This window comes from Panulirus ornatus, chromosome 11, assembly GCF_036320965.1.
Source record: "Panulirus ornatus isolate Po-2019 chromosome 11, ASM3632096v1, whole genome shotgun sequence".
NCBI lineage: Eukaryota > Metazoa > Arthropoda > Malacostraca > Decapoda > Palinuridae > Panulirus > Panulirus ornatus.
This window is the reverse complement of record NC_092234.1, coordinates 50,645,992-50,667,119: the sequence shown is the minus strand read 5'-3', so window position 1 is coordinate 50,667,119 and position 21,128 is coordinate 50,645,992. Positions and strand designations below refer to the sequence as shown.

General features: G+C 33.2%; 1 protein-coding gene across 1 annotated transcript in view; it reads left to right on the top strand.

Annotated features, from left to right (window-relative positions):
- Window positions 1–21,128, top strand: part of LOC139751513 (uncharacterized) — a 43,156-nt gene that overhangs the window by 9,628 nt on the left and 12,400 nt on the right. The window contains exon 4 of the mRNA XM_071667009.1: window positions 2,100–2,276. Within this exon, the coding sequence (XP_071523110.1) occupies window positions 2,100–2,276 (177 nt within the window). The remainder of the gene's footprint in view (window positions 1–2,099; window positions 2,277–21,128) is intronic.

Below are 21,128 nucleotides of genomic sequence, written 5' to 3'. Positions count from 1 at the left end.
CCATATATGCATATAGTACGTTGAGGGACACAAGTTATGATATGAAGTGACACATGGCTGATCATAATTACAGTACAGTTTAAGACCATGTGTCGAAGACAAGACCATACATGGATGAATGTGGCTTAGACCATACATGGATGAATGTGGCTTAGACCAGACATGGATGAATGTGGCTTAGACCATACATGGATGAATGTGGCTTAGACCATACATGGATGATTGTGGCTTAGACTGTACATGGATGAATGTGGCACTATTATTTGCAACATCGCCAGTGCCTCAGTGCTAAGTTCAAATCCCCTAACTCAGTTTGATCGGTCGAGGACATCCTGACCACACTGGTCCTGTCACAGTAAAAGTCGCTAGGCCTCAACTGACGTATTTTTGAAAGAAGTCATTTGATAGCTTTACCGATGTTCACGCCATTTAGGAAATCGTTTTCTCTCTCTCTCTCTCTCTCTCTCTCTCTCTCTCTCTCTCTCTCTCTCTCTCTCTCTCTCTCTCTCTCTCTCTCTCTTCCTCGTCTTCTTTCTAGCCCCCCCTCTCTCTACCCACTCTCTTCCTCGTCTTCTCTCTATCTCCCCCCTCTCTCTGCCCACTCTCTTCCTCGTCTTCTCTCTATCCCCCCCCTCCCCTCTCTACCCACTCTCTTCCTCGTCTTCTTTCTAGCCCCTCCTCTCTACCCACTCTCTTCCTCGTCCTCTTTCTAGCCTCCCCTCTCTACCCACTCTCTTCCTCGTCTTCTTTCTATCCCCCTTCCCTCTCTACCCACTCTCTTCCTCGTCCTCTTTCTAGCCTCCCCTCTCTACCCACTCTCTTCCTCGTCTTCTTTCTAGCCCCTCCTCTCTCTACCCACTCTCTTCCTCGTCTTCTTTCTAGCCCCTCCTCTCTACCCACTCTCTTCCTCGTCTTCTTTCTAGCCCCTCCTCTCTCTACCCACTCTCTTCCTCGTCTTCTTTCTAGCCCCTCCTCTCCACCCACTCTCTTCCTCGTCCTCTTTCTAGCCTCCCCTCTCTACCCACTCTCTTCCTCGTCTTCTTTCTAGCCCCCTTCCCTCTCTACCCACCTTCCAGCCTTCCTCCTTGCCTGCGACAAACACGTACTTGGTTTCCTCATTCCCGTCCTCCTGGAGTGGTCTGGGGCTGGCGGTAAACAACACTCAGGCTGGGTCAGTTGGCGTGGAGTATTGCCACTCCGTGCGAGGCAGAAGGGGGAAAAAAAGGAGAGAGAGAGAACCCGGAAAAGAAGGGAGCAGCGGAGGCTGGGAATGTTCGGCTCTGGAAGGTTGTGGTGGTGGTAGTGGTGGTGGTGGGGCTAGAACTGGGCTGCTGCTCCGAGTGGAGCAGAGGCGGAGAAAGTGGATGGCATCAGTGATGCCGTGGGTGAGCGGGTGGGAGGGAGCAGGTGTTGGTCAACGTGCGGACAGACCTCCCTCCCACACTGCTGCAGCCACTGTTTTGCCGCCCCTCTCTCTCTCTCTCTCTCTCTCTCTCTCTCTCTCTCTCTCTCTCTCTCTCTCTCTCTCTCTCTCTACACGGCGTAATAATGCCTTTGCTACCTCACCTCCCTCAGACGTCCGTGGAAGCACGATGACCCACCCCCCTCTCCATCCACTGGAACAAACCCGAACTCAGCTGTCCTCATGATGAGAAAAAAAAAAATCTTTTAACTGCCTTAAACATTTGGATTACTTCTCCTCTAACCACTGCTCTTCTCCTTGTCCTTTGCCTCCTGATTAACCCCTAGCCACTGGAATTGCTCCAATCTCACATTTCCCTCCCCCCCAAAAAAGAGCTCCAGTTTAGCCAGCCCAGTATTAACACATAGGCTCACTGTCCGATCCGTGTAATCGTATGTAATCACCATGTGACTAGTGATCACAGTGAATGAGGTACACAAGCTTCGTTGTCCTTTATCTCATAATGGCCATGGGGCTACCCTAACCCCTCAAACTACACCATTCCCATCTTCTGCCCCCATAATCACCCCTCTCGAATCCGCCATGGCGCCCCTGGCCACACAGCAAACTTAACTGCACGCCAGAAGCCTAAACCCCGCTTTTTTTTTTTTTTTTTTTTTAACTCGGGCTCCAACAGCGCTGCCCCTGACTGAGATGAACCTGGGTGACCCCGAGGGAATGCTGGCCCCAGAAATGGACTACGAGGGCATCTTGGAGAAGCTGCGCAGCCAGGACTACGTGTACACTGAGTACTCCCTGGAGGAGGTCATCTACCAGCTGGCCAAGATTCTCTTCAAGCAGGCTATGCACCGAGGTGAGATTCATGTAGGATTCTGCGCGTGATTTTAGTGCGCATGTTTCCAGCGCAGTGTTTAGGTGTATGTTTATGCGTGCAAGTGTGTGAATGAAAGAAAAATGACGATAATGAGGAAATTGATGATAATGATAATGATGTTAATGATCATATATATATATATATATATATATATATATATATATATATATATATATATATATATTCGTCGTTTCCCGCGTCAGCGAGGTAGCACCATATATAAACATGTATACATATACTGAAAATATGAATGAAATCTCATTTTTGAAGAAAAATGCCAAAAGAAAAAGAAATGAAGGTTTAGGGTTATTTTTGCACAAAAATATTTTTGTTTGAAAATTGAAATATAAGTAAACAAAATTTATCTTTACCTGATTTTTTAACAGTATATATTCTGTAATGCTTCATAGAGCCGATAGATATTGAGTAATATAAAGAAAATTGTAATAAAATGTATTAATAATTTCATTGGTTTTTAAAAGAATGATTTCAGTAGATAATATTCCTAAAACAACATTACATCTCCTATTTCATATTCAGCATGAAAAGAGTGAAGTATACTGAGAATATGAATTGCTTGAATTTTTGAACGGAAAATGACAAAAGAAATTAAGGTAATAGTTCAGTGTTATTTTTTCACGAAAAAACTTTAAGTTAAGTGAAATGTATATAAATGAAAGCTTGTTTGAATCAATTTTATGATAAAAAAAAATATTCTGTAATGCTTTATAGAGCCTATAAATACTGAATACTATGAAGGTAAACATAATACAACATATGACGAATGTCAGTCCTTTACACGCATGATATCAATACATTATTGTCGTAAAAGTACATTTCAGACCCTTTTTCTTATTCAGCATGAAAAGAGAAAAGTATTCGGAGACTATAAAGCAAACTGATTTTTTTTTTTTTTTACGAAAAATGACAAAATGAAGATATTAGTTCAGGAACATTTACACGAAAAAAACTTTACGTTTAGAAATTACAGTAAAAGTAAATGAAATCCTTCTTTCCCTGATTTGATATAGAAAGTACTCGTTAATGCTTCATAGACCCAATGAATATTGAGTAATATGAAGGAAATTATAGTGAAATGTATTATAGATACCATTTGAAAAATATCAAGTCGTTTCAGGACGTCTTCATAAACTTTAATGAAGCTACGAAATGAAGGAAATTATAGAGTACCATCTCGTCATTTCCATCGTAATCACTGGGTATGTATCGTTAACTGAGGATATGTATCGTTAACTGAGGGTATGTATCGTTAACTGAGGGTATGTATCGTTAACTGAGGGTATGTATCGTTAACTGAGGGTATGTATCGTTAACTGAGGGTATGTATCGTTAACTGAGAGTATGTAGCGTTAACTGAGAGCATTATGATATATTTTCCATGATTATTTCAAATATAGAACTGTTTGAATATGTTGTGTCAATTTTTAATCGAAATCTTTTTGAGCTGAAAACTACTGTTTCCTGCAACTTTTGGCATTTTTTTTTAGAAATAGGTTTCCTTGAAAATCTTGTTATATGTATTATTTTTCATAATGAAAACAAATCTGGGGTTGAATATTGTTTCCTCGTCTTTATGGCGTATAATTAAGCTGTTAGATGAAGACAATGTTAAAGCATTATCAAATCATTTGCATCGTATTTACTGGGTATCTATCGGCAATTGGGAACATTATAATATATTTTCCATGATTACTTAAAAGAGAAAAGTGTTTGAGTATATTATGTTTTAATTTTGAGACAAAATTTTTTATGAGCTGAAGAATACCATGAACTTACGTGCAGTTTTTGATATTTTTCTCAGAAAAAGTTTTCTTTCCAAACATCACTATACGTATTATTTATAATGCTGAATACAAATCTGGTGTTAAAATATCTTCTTGTCGTTTTATGACATCTAATTAAGCTCTTAATAGCAGACAATTTTAACTGCATTTTCAAATCATTTGTGTCGTATTTACTGGGTATCTATCGGTAACTGAGAAGATTATGATATATTTTCCATGATTATTTCAAGTATATAAGTGTTTGAATATATTATATTTCAATTTTGAAAGAAAATATTTTTTGAGCTGAAAGATACCCTGAAGTATTACCTTCAGTTTTTGGTATTTTTCTGAGAGAAATAGATTTCCTTCAAAACCACATTATATTTGATATTTTTCATACTGAATAGGAATCTGGGGTTAATATATCGTTTTGTGGTTTAATAACGTTTAATCAAGCTCGTAATTGCAGATAATTTTAACTGCATTATCAAATCATTTGTGACGTATTTACTGGGTATCTATCGGTAACTGAGATGATTATGATATATTGTCCATGATTATTTCTAGTATATAAGTGTTTGAATATAATATATTTCAATTTTGAAAGAAAAGGTTATTGAGCTAAAAAAATACCCTGAACTATTACCTTCAGTTTTTGGTGTTTTTCTGAGAAAAATAGATTTCCTTCCAAACCTCATTATATATGTTATTTTTCATGCTGAATAGAAATCTGGGGTTAAAATGTCGTTTAGTCGTCTTTATTTGGTTTAATTAATCTCGCAGTTAAAGACAATTTTAAGGCATTGTCAAATCATTTGTGTCGTATTTACTGGGTATCTATCGGTAGCTGAGAAGATTATGATATATTTTCCATGATTATTTCAAGTATATAAGTGTTTCAATATATGATCTTTCAATTTTTAGAGAAAATATTTTTTAAGCTGAAACATACCCTGAAGTATTACCTTCAGTTTTTGGTATTTTTCTGAGAGAAATAGATTTCCTTCTAAACCACATTATATTTGATATTTTTCATACTGAATAGGAATCTGGGGTTAAGATGTCGTTTTGTGGTTTAATGACGTTTAATCAAGCTCGTAATTGCAGATATTTTTAACTGCATTTTCAAATCATTTGTGACGTATTTACTGGGTATCTATCGGTAACTGAGAAGGTTATGATATATTTTCCTTGATTATTTCAAGTATATAAGTGTTTGAATATGTTATATTTCAATTTTGAAAGAAAAAGTTTTTTGAGCTGAAAAATACCCTGAACTATTACCTTCAGTTTTTGGTATTTTTCTGAGAAAAATAGATTTCCTTCCAAACCTCATTATATATGTTATTTTTCATGCTGAATAGAAATCTTGGGTTAAAATGTCGTTTAGTCGTCTTTATTTGGTTTAATTAATCTCGTAGTTGAATACAATTTTAAGGCATTATCAAATCATTTGTGTCGTATTTACTGGGTATCTATCGGTAACTGAGAAGATTATGATATATTTTCCTTGATTATTTCAAGTATATAAGTGTTTGAATATATTATATTTCAATTTTGAGAGAAAAAGTTTTTTGAGCTGAAAAATACCCTGAACTATTACCTTCAGTTTTTGGTATTTTTCTGAGAAAAATAGATTTCCTTCAAAACTACATTATATTTGATATTTTTCATACTGAATAGGAATCTGGGGTTAAGATGTCGTTTTGTGGTTTAATGACGTTTAATCAAGCTCGTAATTGCAGATATTTTTAACTGCATTTTCAAATCATTTGTGACGTACTTACTGGGTATCTATCGGTAACTGAGATGATTATGATATATTGTCCATGATTATTTCAAGTATATAAGTGTTTGAATATATTATATCTCAATTTTGAAAGAAAAAGTTTTTTGAGCTGAAAAATACCCTGAACTATTACCTTCAGTTTTTGGTATTTTTCTGAGAAAAATAGATTTCCTTCCAAACCTCATTATATATGTTATTTTTCATGCTGAATAGAAATCTTAGGTTAAAATGTCGTTTAGTCGTCTTTATTTGGTTTAATTAATCTCGTAGTTGAATACAATTTTAAGGCATTATCAAATCATTTGTGTCGTATTTACTGGGTATCTATGGGTAACTGAGAAGATTATGATATATTTTCCATGATTATTTCAAGTACATAAGTGTTTGAATATATTATATTTCAATTTTGAGAGAAAAAGATTTTTTAGCTGAAAAATACCCTGAACTATTACCTTCAGTTTTTGGTATTTTTCTGAGAAAAATAGATTTCCTTCAAAACTACATTATATTTGATATTTTTCATACTGAATAGAAATCTGGAGTTAAAATGTCGTTTAGTCATATTTCATTGGTTTAATTAATCTCGTAGTTGAAGACAATTTTAAGGCATTATCAAATCATTTGTGACGTATTTAGTGGGTATCTATCGGTAACTAAGATGATTATGGTATATTTTCCATGATTATTTCAAGTATATAAGTGTTTGAATATATTATATTTCAATTTTGAAAGAAAAATTTTTTTGAGCTGAAAAATACCCTGAACCATTACCTTCAGTTTTCAGTATTTTTATGAGAAAAATAGATTTCCTTCCAAACCTTGTTATATATGTTATTTTTCATAGTGAATAGAAATCTTGGTTTAAAATGTCGTTTAGTTGTCTTTCTTTGGTTTAATTAAGCTCGTAGTTGATGATAATTCTAAGGCATTGTCAAATCATTTGTCTCGTATATAATGGGTATCTATCGGTAATTGAGAAGATTATGATATATTTTCCATGATTATTTCAAGTATATAAGTCTTTGAATATATTATATTTCAATTTTGAAAGAAAAAGTTTTTTGAGCTGAAAAATTCCCTGAACTATTACCTTCAGTTTTTGGTATTTTCTGAGAAAAATAGATTTCCTTCCAAACCTCATTATATATGTTATTTTTCATGCTGAATAGAAATCTTGGGTTAAAATGTCGTTTAGTCGTCTTTATTTGGTTTAATTAATCTCGTAGTTGAATACAATTTTAAGGCATTATCAAATCATTTGTGTCGTATTTACTGGGTATCTATCGGTAACTGAGAAGATTATGATATATTTTCCATGATTATTTCAAGTACATAAGTGTTTGAATATATTATATTTCAATTTTGAGAGAAAAAGTTTTTTGAGCTGAAAAATACCCTGAACTATTACCTTCAGTTTTTGGTATTTTTCTGAGAAAATAGATTTCCTTCAAAACTACATTATATTTGATATTTTTCATACTGAATAGGAATCTGGGGTTAAGATGTCGTTTTGTGGTTTAATGACGTTTAATCAAGCTCGTAATTGCAGATATTTTTAACTGCATTTTCAAATCATTTGTGACGTACTTACTGGGTATCTATCGGTAACTGAGATGATTATGATATATTTTCCATGATTATTTCAAGTATATAAGTGTTTGAATATATTATATTTCAATTTTGAAACAAAAATTTATTTGAGCTGAAAAATACCCTGAACTATATTACCTTCAGTTTTTGGTATTTTTCTGAGAAAAATAGATTTCCTTCTAAACCTCATTATATATGTTATTTTTCATGGTGAATAGAAATCTGGGGTTAAAATGTCGTATAGTCGTCTTTATTTGGTTTAATTATGCTCTTAGTTGAAGACAATTTTAAGGCATTATCAAATCATTTGTGTCGTATTTACTGGGTATCTATCGGTAACTGAGAAGATTGTGATATATTTTCCATTATTATTTCAAGTATATAAGTGTTTGAATATATCATATTTCAATTTTGAAAAAGTTTTTTGAGCTGAAAAATACCTTCAGTTTTTGGTATTTTTCTGTGAAAAATAGATTTCCAAATAGATTCCAAATAGATTTCCAAACATCATTATATGTGTTATTTTTCATGCTGAATAGAAATCTTTGGTTAAAATATCGTTTAGTCGTCTTTATTTGGTTTAATTAATCTCGTAGTTGAAGACAATTTTAAGGCATTATCAAATCATTTGTGTCGAATCTACTGGGTATCTATCGGTAGCTGAGAAGATTATGATATATTTTCCATGATTGTTTCAAGTATATAAGTGTTTCAATATATGATCTTTATGTTTTAAGAGAAAATATATTTTGAGCCGAAACATACCCTGAAGTATTACCTTCAGTTTTTGGTAATTTTCTGAGAAAAATAGATTTCCTTCTAAACCACATTATATTTGATATTTTTCATACTGAATAGGAATCTGGGGTTAAGATGTCGTATTGTGGTTTAATGACGTTTAATCCAGCTCGTAATTGGAGACATTTTTAACTGCATTTTCAAATAATTTGTGACGTATTTCCTGGGTATCTATCGGTAACTGATATGGTTATGATATATTTTCCATGAATATTTCAAGTATATAAGTGTTTGAATATATTATATTTCAATTTTGAAAGAAAAAGTTTTTTGAGCTGAAAAATACCCTGAACTATTACCTTCAGTTTTTGGTATTTTTCTGAGAAAAATAGATTTCCTTCCAAACCTCATTATATATGTTATTTTTCATGCTGAATAGAAATCTGGGGTTAAAATGTCGTTTAGTCGTCTTTATTTGGTTTAATTAATCTCGTAGTTGAAGACAATTTTAAGGCATTATCAAATCATTTGTGTCGTATTTACTGGGTATCTATCGGTAGCTGAGAAGATTATGATATATTTTCCATGATTATTTCAAGTATATAAGTGTTTCAATATATGATCTTTCAATTTTTAGAGAAAATATTTTTTAAGCTGAAACATACCCTGAAGTATTACCTTCAGTTTTTTGGTATTTTTCTGAGAGAAATAGATTTCCTTCAAAACCACATTATATTTGATATTTTTCATACTGAATAGGAATCTGGGGTTAAGATATCGTTTTGTGGTTTAATGACGTTTAATCAAGCTCGTAATTGCAAACAATTTTAACTGCATTTTCAAATCATTTGTGACGTATTTAGTGGGTATCTATCGGTAACTGAGAAGATTATGATATATTTTCCTTGATTATTTCAAGTATATAAGTGTTTGAATATATTATATTTCAATTTTGAAAGAAAAAGTTTTTTGAGCTGAAAAATACCCTGAACTATTACCTTCAGTTTTTGGTATTTTTCTGAGAAAAATAGATTTCCTTCCAAACCTCATTATATATGTTATTTTTCATGCTGTATAGAAATCTTGGGTTAAAATGTCTTTTAGTCATCTTTCTTTGGTTTAATTAATCTCGTAGTTGAAGACAATTTTAAGGCATTATCAAATCATTTGTGACGTATTTACTGGGTATCTATCGGTAACTGAAAAGATTATGATATATTTTCCTTGATTATTTCAAGTATATAAGTGTTTGAATATATTATATTTCAATTTTGAAAGAAAAAGTTTTTTGAGCTGAAAAATACCCTGAACTATTACCTTCAGTTTTTGGTATTTTTCTGAGAAGAATAGATTTCCTTCCAAACCTCATTATATATGTTATTTTTCATGCTGAATAGAAATCTTGGGTTAAAATGTCGTTTAGTCGTCTTTATTTGGTTTAATTAATCTCGTTGTTCAATACAATTTTAAGGCATTATCAAATCATTTGTGTCGTATTTACTGGGTATCTATCGGTAACTGAGAAGATTATGATATATTTTCCATGATTATTTCAAGTATATAAGTGTTTGAATATATTATATTTCAATTTTGAAAGAAAAAGTTTTATGAGCTGAAAAATACCCTGGTATTTTTCTGAGAAAAATATATTTCCTTCCAAACCTCATTATATATGTTATTTTTCATGCTGAATAGAAATCTTGGGTTAAAATGTCGTTTAGTCGTCTTTATTTGGTTTAATTAATCTCGTTGTTCAATACAATCTTAAGGCATTATCAAATCATTTGTGTCGTATTTACTGGGTATCTATCGGTAACTGAGAAGATTATGATATATTTTCCATGATTATTTCAAGTATATAAGTGTTTGAATATATTATATTTCAATTTTGAGAGAAAAAGTTTTTTGGTATTTTTCTGAGAAAAATAGATTTCCTTCAAAACTACATTATATTTGATATTTTTCATACTGAATAGGAATCTGGGGTTAAGATGTCGTTTTGTGGTTTAATGACGTTTAATCAAGCTCGTAATTGCAGATATTTTTAACTGCATTTTGAAATCATTTGTGACGTACTTACTGGGTATCTATCGGTAACTGAGATGATTATGATATATTGTCCATGATTATTTCAAGTATATAAGTGTTTGAATATATTATATCTCAATTTTGAAAGAAAAAGTTTTTTGAGCTGAAAAATACCCTGAACTATTACCTTCAATTTTTAGTATTTTTCTAAGAAAAATAGATTTCCTTCCAAACATCATTATATATGTTATTTTTCATACTGAATAGAAATCTTGGGGTAAAGTGTCGTTTAGTCGTCTTTATTTGGTTTAATTAATTTCGCAGTTGAAGACAATTTTAAGGCATTATCAAATCATTTGTGTCGTATTTACTGGGGGTCTGTCGGTAACTGAGAAGATTATGATATGTTTTCCATGATCATTTCAAGTATATAAGTCTTTGAATATATTATATTTTAATTTTGAAAGAAAAAGTTTTTTGAGCAGAAAAATACCCTGAACTATTACCTTCTGTTTTTAGTGTTTTTCTGAGAAAAATAGATTTCCTTCCAAACCTCATTATATATGTTATTTTTCATGCTGAATAGAAATCTGGGGTTAAAATGTTTAGCCGTCTTTATTTGGTTTAATTAATATCGCAGTTGAAGACAATTTTAAGGCATTGTCAAATCATTTGTGTCGTATTTACTGGGTATCTATCGGTAGCTGAGAAGATTATGATATATTTTCCATGATTATTTCAAGTATATAAGTGTTTCAATATATGATCTTTCAATTTTTAGAGAATATATTTTTTGAGCTCAAACATACCCTGAAGTATTACCTTCAGTTTTTGGTATTTTTCTAAGAGAAATAGATTTCCTTCTAAACCACATTATATTTGATATTTTTCATACTGAATAGGAATCTGGGGTTAAGATGTCGTTTTGTGGTTTAATGACGTTTAATCAAGCTCGTAATTGCAGATATTTTTAACTGCATTTTCAAATCATTTGTGACGTATTTACTGGGTATCTATCGGTAACTGAAAAGATTATGATATATTTTCCTTGATTATTTCAAGTATATAAGTGTTTGAATATATTATATTTCAATTTTGAAAGAAAAAGTTTTTTGAGCTGAAAAATACCCTGAACTATTACCTTCAGTTTTTGGTATTTTTCTGAGAAAAATAGATTTCCTTCCAAACCTCATTATATATGTTATTTTTCATGCTGAATAGAAATCTTGGGTTAAAATGTCGTTTAGTCGTCTTTATTTGGTTTAATTAATCTCGTTGTTCAATACAATCTTAAGGCATTATCAAATCATTTGTGTCGTATTTACTGGGTATCTATCGGTAACTGAGAAGATTATGATATATTTTCCATGATTATTTCAAGTATATAAGTGTTTGAATATATTATATTTCAATTTTGAGAGAAAAAGTTTTTTGAGCTGAAAAATACCCTGAACTATTACCTTCAGTTTTTGGTATTTTTCTGAGAAAAATAGATTTCCTTCAAAACTACATTATATTTGATATTTTTTATACTGAATAGGAATCTGGGGTTAAGATGTCGTTTTGTGGTTTAATGACGTTTAATCAAGCTCGTAATTGCAGATATTTTTAACTGCATTTTGAAATCATTTGTGACGTACTTACTGGGTATCTATCGGTAACTGAGATGATTATGATATATTGTCCATGATTATTTCAAGTATATAAGTGTTTGAATATATTATATCTCAATTTTGAAAGAAAAAGTTTTTTGAGCTGAAAAATACCCTGAACTATTACCTTCAATTTTTAATATTTTTCTAAGAAAAATAGATTTCCTTCCAAACTTCATTATATGTGTTATTTTTCATACTGAATGGAAATCTTGGGGTAAAGTGTCGTTTAGTCGTCTTTATTTGGTTTAATTAATCTCGTAGTTGAAGACAATTTTAAGGCATTATCAAATCATTTGTGTCGTATTTACTGGGTATCTATCGGTAACTGAGAAGATTATGATATGTTTTCCACGATCATTTCAAGTATATAAGTCTTTGAATATATTATATTTTAATTTTGAAAGAAAAAGTTTTTTGAGCTGAAAAATACCCTGAACTATTACCTTCAAATTTTAGTGTTTTTCTGAGAAAAATAGATTTCCTTCCAAACCTCATTATATATGTTATTTTTCATGCTGAATAGAAATCTGGGGTTAAAATGTCGTTTAGCCGTCTTTATTTGGTTTAATTAATATCGCAGTTGAAGACAATTTTAAGGCATTGTCAAATCATTTGTGTCGTATTTACTGGGTATCTATCGGTAGCTGAGAAGATTATGATATATTTTCCATGATTATTTCAAGTATATAAGTGTTTCAATATATGATCTTTCAATTTTTAGAGAATATATTTTTTGAGCTCAGACATACCCTGAAGTATTACCTTCAGTTTTTGGTATTTTTCTGAGAGAAATAGATTTCCTTCTAAACCACATTATATTTGATATTTTTCATACTGAATAGGAATCTGGGGTTAAGATGTATTGTGGTTTAATGACGTTTAATCAAGCTCGTAATTGCAGACAATTTTAACTGCATTTTCAAATCATTTGTGACGTATTTAGTGGGTATCTATCGGTAACTAAGATGATTATGATATGTTTTCCATGAGTATTTCAAGTATATAAGTGTTTGAATATGTTATATTTCAATTTTGAAAGGAAAAGTTTTTTGAGCTGAAAAATACCCTGAACTATTACCTTCAGTTTTTAGTATTTTTCTGTGAAAAATAGATTTCCTTCCAAACTTCATTATATATGTTATTTTTCATGCTGAATAGAAATCTTGGGTTAAAATGTCGTTTAGTCGTCTTTATTTGGTTTAATTAATCTCGTAGTTGAAGACAATTTTAAGGCATTATCAAATCATTTGTGTCGTATTTACTGGGTATCTATCGGTAGCTGAGAAGATTATGATATATTTTCCATGATTATTTCAAGTATATAAGTGTTTGAATATATTATATTTCAATTTTGAAACAAAAAGTTTTTTGAGCTGAAAAATTCCCTGAAGTATTACCTTCAGTTTTTGGTGTTTTTCTAAGAAAAATAGATTTCCTTCCAAACCTCATTGTATATGTTATTTTTCATGCTGAATAGAAATCTGGGGTTAAAATATCGTTTAGTCGTCTTTATTTGTTTTAATTAAGCTCGTAGTTGAAGACAATTTTATGGCATTATCAAATCATTTGTGTCGTACTTACTGGGTATCTATCGGTAGCTGAGAAGATTATGATATATTTTCAATGATTATTTGAAGTATATAAGTGTTTGAATATATGATATTTCAATTTTGAAACAAAAAGTTTTTTCAGCTGAAAAATACCCTGAACTATTACCTTCAGTTTTTGGTATTTTTCTGAGAAAAATAGATTTCCTTCCAAACCTCATTATATATGTTATTTTTCATGCTGAATAGAAATCTTGGGTTAAAATGTCGTTTAGTCGTCTTTATTTGGTTTAATCAATCTCTTAGTTGAAGACAATTTTAAGGCATTATGAAATCATTTGTGTCGTATTTACTCTGTATCTATCGGTAGCTGAGAAGATTATGATATATTTTCCATGATTATTTCAAGTATATAAGTGTTTGAATATATGATCTTTCAGTTTTGAAAGAAAAATTTTTTTGAGGTGAAAAATACCCTGAAGTATTACCTTCAGTTTTTGGTATTTTTCTCAGAAAAAATAGATTTCTTTCAAAACTTTATTATATGTATAATTTTTCTTGCTGAATAGAAATCTGGGGTTGAAATATTGTTTGGTCGTCCTTATGGCGTTTAATTAAGCTCGTATTTGAAGACAATTTTAATTCATTATCAAATCATTTGTATCATATTTACTTTGTATCTATCAGCAAATGAGAACATTATGATATATTTTCCGTGAACTTTTCAAGTATATAAGTGTTTGAATGTATTATTTTCGAATTTTGAAAAGAAAAATTGTGCTGAAAAATACCCTGCAATTATTAATATTTTTCTCAGAAAAATAGATTTCCTTGCAAAGCTCATTATATCAGTTATTATCCAAGCTAAATACAAATTTGGGTTAAAATGTCGTTTGGTCGTCTTTATGACATTAGATTATGCTGTTACATGAAGACAATATTAAAGCATTATCAAGTCATTTTCATCCGTTTACTGGGTAAATATCGGCCACTGAGAACTTCATATTTTCTATGACTGCTTCACTTAGAGAAGTGTTTCACTATTTAGTTTTAGTTTTAAGAAAATGTTTTTTTTTTTGGGTGGGGGCTGAAAAATACCATAACTTATAACGGAACGTAATTTCAATACTTCGTAAAGCCTACAAATATCGAGTAATATGAAAGGTATTACTGTAAAATGTATTGAAAATGTCATTCATTAAAAGCTTGATTTCAGTGCATTCTCTTCCTAAGAGATCGTTTCAATCCTTTTTTTTTTTTCTGATTTGGGGTAAAAATATGAAGTAAAATGAGATTATAAAGTTAATTGCATTTCATCAAGGAGAATGAGAAAAAATCAATTGATAGCTCTGGTTATCTTTTACACCAAAAGACTTTTTGTTGAAAACATGACATTTTACTAGGTAAAAGGCTTCTTTAGCAGAACTTATAATGGAAAATATTGTGTGATGCTTCCAAAGGCCATGTAGATGTATTTGATCCAGACATTGAAGCTTAGACTGAAACATTTATTTCTCGGTGAATGATAGTGAATGATGCAGTCGAGAGGAAGAGATAGCAATTGTATGACTTAAGACATACATGTTACTGGGATATTTGCGCAAGCCTGGAGAAGTGACTGGAAGAACTCTTGTGAAGTGTTGTCTAAAATTCACGACCCAAAGCTGTCAGCCACTGTTACAGGATTAGAATACCATTAAATGCTCAGGCGACCAGGAGAAAGTGTTGCTCACTATATATATATGACTGCCGTGAAAGAACCAATAAAGCACTGCAATTCCAGCTCTTTAATGACAGACAGACAGACCTGGAAATGTGCGACCACTTGATTGTAACTATCAGTGATGAACAGATTTGAACGAAACCCACTGGCGTTCGAACCCGAGAATGGTGAGATTTTGTTACACAAGAAAATGTACAGTGTGGCGTAGAGGCAACACCGAACGACGTGTCAGACATGAAACAGCTATTATCCATGCATGTGGTGACACAAGGCACAACACCTTTTGGAGATACGGTGAGGGTCATCATCCAAACTACCTGTTAGGGGTCACAATCATGAGGTGCCACATCTACCGACAAGTAGGCTATTTCTCCGGTAGATTTCAGTAACCTCAGTGACAGGAAAATGGAACGAGATAAGACAGGATGGAGAAGAGCATTTCCTCGTAGCAGTTTCAAGCTTTCTTCAAACAACACACTCAAGAGAGAACGTCTTCACAAAGAGGAAGGACACCAGTGCCAAGATGGCGGAGGAGGAGGAGGAAGAGGAAGAGTGTACCAGTCGGAAAACCATCAAACCAGGAAGAAGGACTCCAGTTTAATAATGGCGTTGAGATAGGTAAAGAGAGCTATTTTGAATTCATTGGTAGAAATAGTTTTGAAGAAGGTAAAGAGGGTTGTTTTTTGAGTTCAGTGCTCTGTTATGGGAGTGGAAACAGAGTGAGGTACAACTGAGAAGTGTTCAACCATATATGTATAGACTAGATATTGAAGGGCACGAGGGACATTTGGAGATTTACACTGGTGCAAGTTTTAACATAAGTAATGACCCTGTTTGTTCGAGGGTGTGTGATGAGGTACCCAGATTACGATAGAAACTAATGGAAGATGATGTCATACACAGGAGAGTTAAATGTATCCCAATTCTTAAAAACAAAAATATTTATTGACCTGAAAGATGCCCTGCATTTAACTACCATTTTTCTTCAAAAAATAGATTTTCAGTAAGGTATCTGTATATCTGATATTTTTTTGATTCTGAATAAGATTTTGGGGTACAAATATTGCCTTGGGATTGTATAAATTCTGTGATTATTCTTTGACCTGATTACATGTCACATATTGCTTTGGGATGTATAATTCTGTGATTAATGTTTGACCTGATTACATGTCACATATATTTCATAACGTCTGCTATTCATAATTACTTGGCATTTTGTCACCCATAGGCTGCATTATGAAAAATTTTGTTATTTTTCAAAGTAAAAGAAAATGCTTGAAAACACCTATGCATTTTTTGCTGTTTTTCATAGAAAAAATATTCTTTAAGATAGTATCGACAGGTCATATTTGTTCATTTTAAAGACTATGAGGTCCAGATTTTGCTTTTGGACTACTAAGTACTGTAATTTTGAAACAGTTACTTAATATAGTTCTTATTACTCACCATTCATAATTACTGGCTATCTTTTTTTCTCGAGAAACATAACAATATCTTTGGTCATTGTTTAAGGTGAAGAAACATTTCATTATATTGGATTCTAATTTGAAAGAAGAAATTTTTTGACTTTAAGAATTCCTTGGATTGTTTCTTGCTTGTATTTCTAGACATTTATTCTTTAAGCAATCCAATTCCATCATAATCTCGGAACAGGTAATTTTTTTCGTGCTGGAAAAGATTATCATATATGTATTCAAAGTTGCTTTAAGACCATGAAGTTGTGTAAGTAAGCTTTGGATTGATTTAATGTTTATCATATTTTGTAGTTATTTGCTATTCATAATTATTCTCAGTACTGTGAAACTTTACAGGATGTTTTGTTATTTTGTGAAGAAGAGAAGGCTTTCATTACTTCTTATTCCAGTTTTGAAACTAATTATTTTTGGCCAGAGAAATACCCTGTATATTGTATCAGTCTTCTTCAAGAAAGAAAAAAAGATATGTGAAAATCTCATAATTGATTATATTTTCCATACTAAAATGATTCTGGTGTCTGTTGTTGCTCTAGGGTCATAAAGATTGGTAAGTAAGCTTTTGAATTGTCATCTAGACAATGATAGGTAGTAGTTGGTGGGCAGCCAAAGACCAGGGAGATGTATTACCTGTACTACGCACCTGGGTATCGGGAGGGTTAGTGACAGCTGCATAGTGAGCCAGCACTTCAGTGGTTGTCAGGTTGCACTCCTCTGCCCAAGGTAGCTGTCTTATGTTTCTGCCTCACCCACATATGGACTACTGGTATTCTATCCACAAACATACAATCTCTCCTTGTCACACATAACACTTGGACAACTAACACAGCTCATTCTTCGTAACTCTAGATTTTCGTTTGGTGAACGCTATGTGTTAGCCCTGCCTTTTGGCAAAATTGTAGGAGCAATAGGTAGAAGTAGTAGGGATGAACATTTAGGAAGGAGCATTAGGAAGAAACATTAGGTAGAAGTGGTAGGTAAGGATGTTATGCTGGAGTGTTAGGTAGAAGTAGTCAGAAGGAACATTAGATTTGAGCTTCTGCAAACACTGTATAGACTTGCCCTCTGCTAGTGGCCTTGTTAAGGGTGAGGCACTAAAGACTAAGAAGTGGCACTGGAGTTCACTAGTTATGGAGACTGTTGCTGTGGCCACCCCTTTGAGGGAGTCCCAAAAGTGAACAGGCATCAGATATATAGATAGATATTCACTTTTAATATTTATTGTTTTTGTATTTGTTCGTAATAACCTGCCCTGGAAAGTATCTTACACTACTTTAGGTCCTCATGGTGAAGGTGCCATTCATTATATTCTAATTTTGAAACGAAAATTTTTTTGGCCTGAAAATATACTGAATCACTTACAGTGTTGCATAGAAAAAACATAGCTATCCTTAAAACTCTCATTATGTCATGTTTTTTGTACTGAATAAGGTTCGAGGATCAAAATGTTCCTTAGAGACTTTTCTTTTGTTGTTTAGCTTTGCAATAATAGCACTTAACATTTCTCATAGTAAAATGCTTTTCATTGTACTTTATAGTGTTAGCTCTCAGCAGCATTGAAGAAACTTTTAGGGTTTTGATTTAAAGAAATCTTGTGTTAGGGTATATTTCAATTTTTAAAGAAGAAAGTTATTTGGTCTGAAAAATTCCTTCAGCTATTACTGGCTTTTTTTCAGATGTCTATGTATTTGAAAATCTCAGTATGTCATATTTTGTATGCTAAATATGGTTCTTGGGTACAAGTGTTGTTTTGGAACCATCAGTTTTTGTAGTAATTACTTAGGTAATATATTACTTGAGTATTTACTCCTGCATCACATGATATCTTCAGGTATGACTTGAAGTAAAGAAGCCTTTATTGTAATATATAGCAATTTTCTAACCAAAAAAAGGTTATTGACCTGTAAAGTACCCCAAACTATTTTCTGCATTCTTTTCATTTAACTTTTTTCAAAAATAGGTCTTTTTTTTTTTAATTCTTTTCATCTTCATCTTACTGCAAAATTATGGAGTCCACATGTAGCTTTAGGACTGTTGAATTATATAATCAAGCTTGAAATAGGTACATGTCCTGATTGTTTCATGATTTTATGCTGTATATAATTACTTGCTGTCTTTTGGCTGTTAGATTCATCGTAGAATATTTTAGGGTATTATTAACAGTAACTTTTTTGGGTAGGGGAGAAAGAATACTTTCCATGTATTCCCTGCCTGTCGTAGAAGGCAACTAAAAGGGGAGGGAGCGGGGTGCTGGAAATCCTCCCCTCTAGTTTTTAGTTTTCTAAAAGAAGGAACGGAGAAGGGGGCCAAGTGAGGATTTCCCTCAAAGGTTCAGTCCTCTGTTCGTAACGCTACCTCTCTAATGTGGGAAATGGCGAATAGTATGAAAAAAAACTTTTGCTAATGTTATATTTGAATTTTGTAACAGAAATGTTTCTGGCTTAAGAAAATACTCTGCATTTATAATCAAAAGATTTCCCCAAAAATCTCAATAGGTCATATTTTTCATGCTGGAAAAGATCCTGGGGTCCAGATGTCCCTAAGGGACCATTAAGGTTAGTGATTTGATTTCCAAAAAACTGCATATTTATACCCATCCTTTGCTTTATGTAGGGGTTACGTTATGTGAAAACCCTGTACACAGAGAAAGTGCATATAGCAAACCAATAAACATAAACATATAGAGAAAAATGGGATGTATGCAGCAACTTCACAGTCAGCTCTGTCAGATTTTCCTGTTACCCCTCACATTATGTAGCTTCTAACATCAAAACTTGTCTCGTCGTCCTTTACGTGCTTGAGGTGGCTGTGGCTCTGCTACACTGTCTCCATTACATAAATGTTCATAAATCTTCAGAGCTTTAGACCTAAGCTGAAGGTTACTGAGGCTGCTTTTCTTCTTCGTCTCTTATTTCATGTGTAATGAGAGCATTTTTTACATCTTCATAAGTAGATTCCTAACCCTTATGGTCACCTTGGCAGACTGTGTTGCAGATTGTAGTTTTGCCCAGGTTGTAAGCATACTAAAGTGCTGACACTCCTTCGCACTAGCTTCATTTCTAAACACTCCCCGACACATTAAAAGATTTCTAGCTATATTTCTAAGGTCAGAGAGATTCTCTTCCATAACTGCTGGTTACGGCTTAGATGTTGCTGGATGTTTCGATACAACATTAACAAACGCAAACACAGCAGGTTGCAGGAAAAGGACATCAGTAGGTATCCCCAGACTGCAAAAGATGCCATATTTACAAACACAAACATCACAGGCTGCAGGAAAACCACATTAATAGGTATTCCTGCATTAGCGTGGTAGCGTTAAGAACAGAGGACTGAGCCTTGGAAGGAATATCCTCACTTGGCCCCCTTCTCTGTTCCTTCTTTTGAAAAATTGAAAAACTGGAATGAATTGGAACAATGTGGTATACTGGGGTCGACGTGCTGTCACTGGATTGAAACAGGGCATGTGAAGCATCTGGAGTAAGCCATGGAAAGTTTTTTAGGGCCTGGATGTGGAAAGGGAGCTGTGGTTTTGGTGCATTATACATGACAGCTAGAGACTGAGTGTGAACGAATGTGGCCTTTGTTGTCTTTTCCTAGTGCTACCTTGCGTGCATGCGGCAGGGGGGGGTTGTCATTTCATGTGTGGCAGGATGGCGACGGGAATGAATAAAGGCAGTAAGTATGAATTATGTACATGTGTATATATGTATATGTCTGTGTATGTATATATATGTGTATGTTGAAATGTATAGGTATGTATATGTGCGTGTGTGGATGTGTATGTATATACATGTCTGTGTGGGTGGGTTGGGCCATTCTTTCGTCTGTTTCCTTGTGCTACCTCACTAACGCAGGAGACAGCAACAAAGTATAATAATAAATAAATGAATGTATATATTCAGACTTTTTTTGCTGTTCCCTGTTTTAGGGAGGGATCACCTGGAACAGGCAAAGGCCTCATTTGCTCACATCCACTCTAGCTCTTGTGTTTAATGCACAAAAGCCCTCAGTCCCCTATCAGCTACCAGGCCCCACAGACAATTCTGTGGTTTTTCCTGGCTGCTTCATATCCCCTGGTTCAGTCCATTGGCAGACCTGTCTACCACATTGCTCCAATTCACTCTTTCTCATGCACGTTTTTCTCCCTCGTGCATGTTCAGGCACTGAGCTTTTGAAATCTTTTTCACTCCATCATTCCACCTCCTATTTGGTCTTTGCCATCACCTTAGCCCCTCCACGTCTGACACATTTCCTTTCTCAGTCTCTCTTCACCTCTGTCAACCACACTTTTCTTATTTCCACACCTATTACCCTTGTATTAGTCAATCTTATTACCTCACACCACATATTGTCCTCATTCCCAACACATCCTTCCTTCTCATCTGTTGTTCAGACATTTACCTTTATACAGTGGCACTATACATGCTTTCCACCAATCCTCAGGCACCATACCATGATCCAAATATACATTAAAAAAGTTACAATCAAAAGCACAGTGA